The sequence below is a fragment of the Triticum dicoccoides genome, chromosome 2B (assembly GCF_002162155.2).
Source record: "Triticum dicoccoides isolate Atlit2015 ecotype Zavitan chromosome 2B, WEW_v2.0, whole genome shotgun sequence".
Classification (NCBI taxonomy): domain Eukaryota; kingdom Viridiplantae; phylum Streptophyta; class Magnoliopsida; order Poales; family Poaceae; genus Triticum; species Triticum dicoccoides.
The window spans coordinates 47,457,485-47,466,128 of NC_041383.1; the positions used below are offsets into that span (position 1 = coordinate 47,457,485).

Consider the following 8,644-nt stretch of genomic DNA (forward strand, 5'->3'; position numbering starts at 1 on the left):
AACACCTGCGCAAACCCTCATGTTTAAATAGGTGTATCAATTCATGTGTTCGGCGAGGTTTTTTTCTTTCATTATGGAACTTGTTTAAACTTTTTTGAGGGACATTTAATTTATTTTTAGATATGAAGGAATTTCCTAAGTACAAGTTATACACGTCCATGTTTGATATTTTGATGTGGACCTACGTGTATACACACAGATTGACTAGCTGGAAAATAATCCTATATGACCGGGTCGTATGGACTCAAGCTGGAGACCTGCTTCTCTGCATGACACGTGCTGAATTGAATCTCAAAGCATCTCAGCGTTATCCTTCACCGAAAATAATCCTATACGACCGGGTCGTATGGACTCAAGTTGAAGACCGGCTTCTCTGTGTGACACGTGGTGAACCGAATCTCAAAGCATCTCAGCGTTCCCCACCTACCTCACGTACTGATGAACTGGTACACGAAAAAAAGCGGGTCTCCAGCTTGGCCTCACGTACCTCACGTACTGATGCATGGGTGCACGTATATTTGTTTTTTTTAATCACATGCATGTTACGACCTACACTACTCACGTTCTGATCATGTATGGATTTAAGCTAACCTGCACACGACTCCGTGCAGTTGGCATCTCCGTGGACGTCGCCGCTGGGTCGTACCTCGTACGATACACACGAATACCCATACGCCTGCATTTGTACCTCCCCTAATACCCGCTCGGCCGGCAAATATGCATACATATCCAAATACTTGTGTGCATACAGCCGTCGACCTCCAAGAGATAAACACCGAGAGGGGTCACGTCTCCTTTTCCTTATTGAAGAGGGACAAATGTTGATTTTTTGCATAGAATTATCCAAGAGACGGATCATGATTTTTTTTAAGGTGGAGCGAAGTCTCACTAAGATTATTTTTATGCGAATCAAAGGAGTCAATAAACAAACAATGCACACTAAAAATGACTAACCAAATACCAACATGTTTCAATAGGAAAACAACCTAAAACATACTGATAGTGCAGCTTTTAATGGCGTCTAGAAGACCCGGGCAATGTCAATGCACTACCCTCCTTCTGAGAATCTTCCTTAATTTTACGAAGATCAATACTTTTGAAGATCTCTCGCTCAATGTAACACACGAAAAAAAATTATGTTTAACCATATTTATACAATAATACATGAACATTTATACCATCAAATTAGTAGCATTAGATTCATCATAAAATATATTTTCAACGTATACCTAGTTAGTTTCACAAACATTGATATATTGTTGCGCAAACTCGGTCAAACTTTGAGATAGTTTGACCCTCCAACAAAGTTGGAAGTACACTCTTTAAAGGACGGAGGAAGTACCTCATTAAAACGATGATAAAACTCTATGGTGATGGAGTCTATGGCAGCATAGAAGGTGTCTACACGGAAGAAATGATCAGATGTGACATTGTTCTATCCGCCTTTTCTTGATTTTCCCCACTTTGTAAAGATGTCATCCATATTTGGTATTGGAATGTCGGCTTTGATGCAAAAGACTTTGACATCTTCCAAGAGTGGCTCCCAACCATCGTTTCTCCAATTAATCAAATGTGTTCTCACATCCGTAACCAATGACATTGCCTGAAATGAGACAATTACAATTTTAGATGCATGTATGTTTACATAATTAAAAAAAGAGTAAAATGCATCAGCGGTCATTGTACTTGTGTCGAAAACTCACTTAGGTCACTGTACATAAAAATATGGTTCATACGGTCATTGAATACAACTTGAGATGATTATACGGTCAGTGGTCACTGTATAGCTTTGTATTTTGCCTACTTTGACCACTCAAACTACCTCTATGGCACAAAATGCAGTCAACAATCTCTCTCTACCTTATGGTCAAAAAAAATCTCTCTCTACCTTTGTGGGTCCAACATGTCAGTAGGTAGAAATAAACAAAGTAAATTAAAATGCACGGGATCAAACCTGAGATCTCAGGGTGGTAACCCACACGCTCAAGCAACCTTAACCGAAACATTTTAGTGTTCGTTTTCATAGTAATGTTCTTTTATACAGAAGCACAGCATACAACAGCACGGGTACACGCAGCAAACACGCATTGCAGCCATCTACACGCCCAAATCTCTCCGGTACCTCGCCATGCAACCCGTGGACTCCTGTGTCGCCAACGCGTCTGCCGTCTCTCAGGTCCGAGCCCTCGCACCATGTCTTCCACGTGCTCGCCGCGATCTCCGGGCGTTCAGCGTCTGGTTCACACGCAGCCTGCGGCAGCTTGGCGCGCCTGTGCAGCCTCTCACCATTCTCAACTTGCACGTACACACACAAGCAAGCACAAACAAAGCTAAGTACGCGTGCACAGCAAGCAGCAGCCGCCTGAAATGGCCAGAGGGATTGGACGGTGCCGGGGTGCAAGTCGTGCTGCCCGTCATCCGGTACTGGGTCTCATGAGCGCTCGCCGCGTCGCAATACCGATCGATGCCGGCGGATGTACAGGAGCTGCGACACGAGGCAACGCAACGCATGCCAACTCTCTGTTTGCATGAGATGGCCACATGAACGACAAGTGGAGATATCCACATTGGTCGCTCTCGTCATGCGCCCGCCCACACCACGGTAGCGCGGCTGCCGAAGCACCACCCGGTGGCCTCCGATGTGTCATGTATGCATGCTACAGTATGTGCTAGGCTGCTAGCTGTGTGCCTGCGTGCGTGTTGTGTGCGAGTGTATGCAACTGTGCACGCGTGTTGTGTGCGACTGTGTGCATGTGTGTTGTGTGCTCTTAATAATAAGGTCACCTTCTAATTATTTAGCGCAACGAGCGGCTGGTTTAATCAGCTAGCTCTTTCTCGCGGTAGCGACAAGACCCTAGTTTAAATCCTCGCTGTCACATAGTTTTTCCTAAAAAGAATTATTATTCAACTCACTGACGGCAGGTGTGACCCTCATAAAAAGGTACAGAGGATAGGCAGTCTGACTGGTCAAAGTATGCAAAATACAAAGCTATACAGTGAGCCAATGATCGTATAATCACCTCAAGTCATATTTAATGACCGTATTGATCGTACTCTTATGTACAGTAACCAAAATGAGTTTTAGACACAAATACAGTGACTGCCGATGCATTTGACTTTTAAAAAAGTATGGTTACAATCGGTGTTATATCCAAAGTTTGAGAAGTTTTTTATTATGTCACTTTAAGATTGCTTTCTAATTAAGCTTCTAACCAACCACTCCACGCAACTAGCTCCAACTCTTGTTGCTTTGCCAATTCAGTTTATCTCCATGTCAATGCCTCAGAAAGGAATGGGGTTGGGCCCGTGGTGCGTGTCACTAATCGAAAAAATCATCGTTACTGAGTACATTTCCATTTGCCAAGTACAGTATCACGGCATCACAGAAAAAGCAATGTAAGCCGAGTGTGGCACTCGGTAAACATTAGGACATGGCACATGGGAAGCTCAGTCGAGCCCAACCCATTACATACTCAACAAACATAAAAGAACTCGGCTTATGCACTGTATGCCGAGAGCCAAGTGGAAGGCACCCGGCAAATAGGAGCCACGTGGCACAACTGTTTGCACCTAAAGGCCCTGTGACGGTGAGCAACTTTTGCCAAGAACCTCGATGAAACGTACCCGACAATTTATGAGGTATTTAAACCTGACGAACCCTAGCGGCCGCTCTCATTACATTCTCAATCAGGGGCAGGTCGCCGCTCGTCCTCGTGTGGTTCCGTCGCCGCCGCCAGGCCTCGCCTCTGCCACCAGGCCTATACGTACCCGCCGGTAGCCGCCGTGTGAGCCAACCAGTCGGATCCGGTGTCGCCCGAGGCCGCTCGCACAGTCCTCGCCACATGGCTTTGGCCCCAAGTTCGCCGCCGCTGGCCGCCACCACAACTCATTGTCGACACATTTTTCTGCCGACCGGCCACCTGGACGTCAACAACCCCACGATGAGCTAGCTATAGGGTGGCTTCCCCTGTCTTTTCCTTTTTCTTTTATGCTATTTATGTCAATATTTTCTACATTTGGAAAATCCATATATACATATGCCATGACATGATGATATGGATAATATATATGCATCTATGGATTGTATGAAAAGTTTGGATGTTCCCGACAAAAAAGAATAGATTTTGGTGGATATATAGATTATATATGGATGTTTACGGATATATGTTTTTATTTTTTGCGTGTAAATGAATGCAATGCATGTATAGTTTGAGAGAATATGTATGAAATTTTATATATGCATCTATGGATTGAATGCAATGCATGTATGTTTATGAATACGATTGTTATATTTTGTTAATGTGTGGATCGATATGCGTAAAAATATTTGAAAATGCTTTATTTTTTCGTGATCGGTGATTAATGACATGTCTGTATTATTTGCGAATTTTTTAAATGTTGCAATTGTAAATATCCTATGGTTAATTAATTAAACATTTTCTAACCGGATATGGTGTGCCAAGTATGCATGCATGTCACAATATTTCTTATAAATGCTAGTTGTGTTTTATTCATAATATATAGTACATGTGCTTTATAGTGGTGACAAATATGCATGTCAAACAGGATATGACGGTGTGCCAAGTATGCATGTCAAACAGGATATGACGGTGTGCCAAGTATGCATGTAAGAGGGCGCAGAAACTTTTCAAGTGGATCATCATTCAATATGGATCTGCTCATTGAGGGCTTCCAAAATTCAATGGTAACAATCTCTCTCTCTCTCTCTCCCTATAAATATATATTATTTTCCATAAAATCCTAACCTTTTATGTTATTATTTTAGTGGTTTTACAATGCATCTTATGTGTGTTCGTTTTGTGTTTATTGCAAGGATTATCTTATGCAATGGTAGGCTAGAGTTCAATGAATTAATGGAAGAGAGTGTGCCTTGTGTGTCGTGGGGTCACTTACTGTTGAATATATGAGCAAATTACTACGAGATTTAATCCGAATAAACAGAAGATAAATCATGACAGCACTAGCAGAGATTAAACTAATCATGCGAACTAGCATAGTAGATGAACAGATCACATCTAGGGCACATACTAGAAATATGAATTCTTCCACGATCTCGAACAAGAAGGATAGAATCACATATGTACGGTGCAACGGGAGCGGCACCGCCGGCGTTGATGTTGTCGCCCATGTCGTTGAGGATGAGGTTGCCGAGGTCGGGGAAGAAGTCGTCGTTGGCGAAGTCGTCGCTGCCAGTAGTCGCGCGAGTGTGCTCCCCAAAATCCTGATCGCCCCACTCCCATACAGGATCACGAGAGACGGGGTTCCGGAGGCCTACTGTCCCTTCTCGCGGTGCATGCCGGAAGGAGGAATGGAGAAGACTTACATGGCGGCGCAATGATCTGGAACGGTGGTGCGAAACCATACAAAGCGTCGGCGGCTAGGGTAGACGCGTGCCTGACTATATAATATGGGCCGGGTAGGTCGTGGACGTGTTCATTAATTATTAATTGATGACATTAATTATTTCCGAGCAGCAAAAATATAGACAACGTGCATAGCTCTGTCCTCGGCTCATTCCTGCGGCGCGGCGCGTCGTGACGAGGCGTGGCGAGCAAGGAGGAGAAGCGCACGTGTAGGTCTCCTCCTCTCATGCTCATGCAAGTGGTAGAAGAGCTCACCTTATAAATAGGTGCAACTCTCTCTATCAACTTTTGGGGTGAGACTAAACTTTGGTCTCACTCACACCACTCACATGTGTGCATGAATGGGTCAAGAGAATTTCAGAATTTTAGTTAGGCTTTGGGCCAAGCCCAGTAGCAAATTCCAACACTTACATCATTGAACTGCAGAAAGCACCGACAAGGACCCGTATGGGAGGCGAATGATGGGTTCAGCTCATTACACAGAACGGTCTAACCGGTGGAGAGATGATATGTTTTTCCTTGACAAGACCAGTTCCCACAATGCAGTTTGTCTATCTCACCGATTCGAACGATGATGACCCATTTCATTCTTACGTCTTCAACACAAGACTCAGGCTCGACGACTATAAGTCTGGCCGCCCTCCTTGACACACTACCGCCAAACAATATCTAGATTGGGGTGTCATTTGTGACTCGCCTAATGGACACAAATCTTATCACCAAACACGTGATGGTATGTTCTCTTAAGTTATATCCATATTTGTTCTTCGTCCATGTGTGGCATCCCAGAGACTACCTAAGAAGATACTCCCTCCGTTCCTAAATATTTGTCTTTTTAGAGATTTCAACAATAACTACATATGAAGTCAAATGAGTGAATCTACACTCTAAAATATGTCTATATACATCAGTATATGATAGTTCATTTGAAATCTCTAAAAAGACAAATATTTAGGAATGGAGGGAGTAGTTACCAACACTCCTATGTCAGGTGAAGAAGGCATTGCTCTGGACGGCTCAAAAGAGATGAACATGAGGACGGCAGGAGGTCGGAGAAGATGATGTTGGCCATTCATCTTGCATCGGAGGGCTCAAAACAGATCGACTGACAAACGTTTTTTCTTTTCAGTCGACACTTACACCTAGCCACGTCCTTGCCAATTAAATGAGCGGGAGGGGCACCGCACCCGCAGAAAGGGATTCAACAGAAAAATAGTTACGTACTACGCTCTGACTTACGAAGGCTCCACTACGTACTAGAGTAGATGATACTCCTTCTGTTCCTAAATATAAGTCTTTGTAAAGATTTACAGATATATTTAGATGCATTTTAGAGAATAAATTCACTCATTTTACTCTGTATGAAATCTCTTCAAAGACTTATATTTAAGAAGAGAGAGAATAAAAGGTAGGAGTATGTACGTACGCTGCATGCATGCATGCATGCATATCCATGTGCCGCGTGCTACCTACGTATGTACGAGAAGGACGCGATCGAGCACCAGCCAATGCAAAGTGGATCACCAACCGAATAACAAATGACGACGTGGATCAAATCGTTGATCGATGCGTGGAGTGGACTCTGGAATCAACCGAGTTTTAATTCGCCATCTGAAATTTCGGCGCGCCAAACGCAAATTGGTCTGTCTCTAATTGCGTTGATCATCGATGACCGATCAATGCAGATGCCTATATAAGCCAGCCATGCGTGGCCTGTTCCATCCATCGATCCATCCGTCCATCCATTGCTATTTACTTCCCACAGGCAAGTAGTGGAGTTCGATTCAGGGGTTCAGCCATGGCAGCTCCGAGAGCACTCGTCCTCGGCGTCCTGCTGCTGATCGCCGTCTCCAACACCGAGGCGGCGTCCGTCGTCGTCGGCATGGCCAAGTGCGCCGACTGCACCAGGAAGAACATGAATGCCGAGGAAGCCTTCAAGGGTAAGCGCTGATGTGCTACTCCATTGTGTGGCATTGCTGGGTTGACGCTTATCACCATTGTTCTGCCATGAACGTACCCCAGGTCTTCAGGTGGCGATCAAGTGCAAGAGCGTCCACGGCGACTACGAGAGCAAGGCGGTGGATGCCCTCGACCGCACCGGCGCCTTCAGCGTGCCCCTGGCCGCCGACCTCCACGGTGCCGACTGCGTCGCTCAGCTCCACAGCGCTGCCTCCAACACGCCGTGCCTCGGCCAGGAGCCATCCAAGATCGCGCCGGTGTCCGAGGGCACCACCTTCGGCGTTGTCGCCGGCGCCAAGACCAACGTGTTGGCATCGCCAGAGTGTGCGTCGGCGACCCTGCTCGGGCCGATCAAGAAGCACATCATCGAGCACTTCCACCACAAGAAGCCCGTGCCACCGAAGCCGGAGCCCAAGCCTCAGCCCCACCCAGACTACGGCCCGGTACCCAAGCCTGAGCCGAAGCCGCAGCCCCACCCGGACTACCACCCCATCCCTCCCACGCCCACCTACGGCGGCGGCGGCGGCGGTGGATACCATGGACACCACTAACTCCGATCTGCCACCGTCCGGCCCAACATTGAAATTTCATCACCGGGTTCAGTGAGTGATCGAGGTCGTTGCTTTGGTCTTCTGCCATTCGCTGCCCCGTTTTAGTATCTGCACTGTAGAGTTGAGAGTTCAGAATAAACTTTGTGAGGAACACATGCATGGATTAGTGTGCTTCGATTGCTTTTTTATGATTGTAATTTCGGTGTGTGCTTTGTATAAGAAGTTATTGTGGATCAAGTAATTTAATCAAGTCCATTTGTGTCAGTGAAATTACTGCAGATGTTGGCTTCTTCTGGCTTGATCTCATTCTGCTGTGTGCTGCCTGCTTTTACTTCATGTTTTGTCTAATGATTTAGGCTTGCTTTATGTTTTTCTTTTTCATTTTTTAGTCAGAATTGTGTGATGGCTTCTTTAATGGAAAAATGTTTTGCCATGGTGCAGTTGTTTAAAACAATCATTACTCTTAGCTACTATTCAGATCTGTGGATTGAAACTCAAGTGCGATTCAGGCAAGTGTGCAAATGGATCTGTCATGGACAACCCATGGCATTCATGTCAAAAACAAAATTGCAGCTACCAGGGATCATGCATTCATATATACTGCCCGTTCTATTTGGACTTCTTTCAGCCTAAGCAGGAGGGGAACTGGGCCATGGTCCAGTCCAGCTCAAGTACATAAGGGTGCATATTTGGCTTGAATTGTTGAAGACCACCAAACAATCAATACCACTTGGGCATGAGAGTGATGCT

At 45.3% G+C, this 8,644-nt stretch overlaps 1 protein-coding gene across 1 annotated transcript; it reads left to right on the forward strand.

Moving 5' to 3' along the window:
• Window positions 1-7,117: 7,117 nt before the first annotated feature.
• On the forward strand, window positions 7,118-8,172 carry LOC119362044 (proline-rich protein 4-like). Its single transcript, XM_037627215.1, has 2 exons — window positions 7,118-7,324; window positions 7,407-8,172. The coding sequence occupies exons 1-2, from the start codon at window positions 7,183-7,185 to the stop codon at window positions 7,892-7,894; spliced, it is 630 nt and encodes a 209-aa protein (XP_037483112.1). The 5' UTR covers window positions 7,118-7,182; the 3' UTR covers window positions 7,895-8,172.
• The last annotated feature ends 472 nt before the right edge of the window (window positions 8,173-8,644 follow it).

Coding starts and splice junctions, on each gene's coding strand:
- LOC119362044 (XM_037627215.1), top strand. CDS start 7,183: ATGGCAGCTCCGAGAGCACTCGTCCTCGGCGTCCTGCTGCTGATCGCC. Junction 7,325..7,406: donor TGCCGAGGAAGCCTTCAAGG/GTAAGCGCTGAT, acceptor AACGTACCCCAG/GTCTTCAGGTGGCGATCAAG.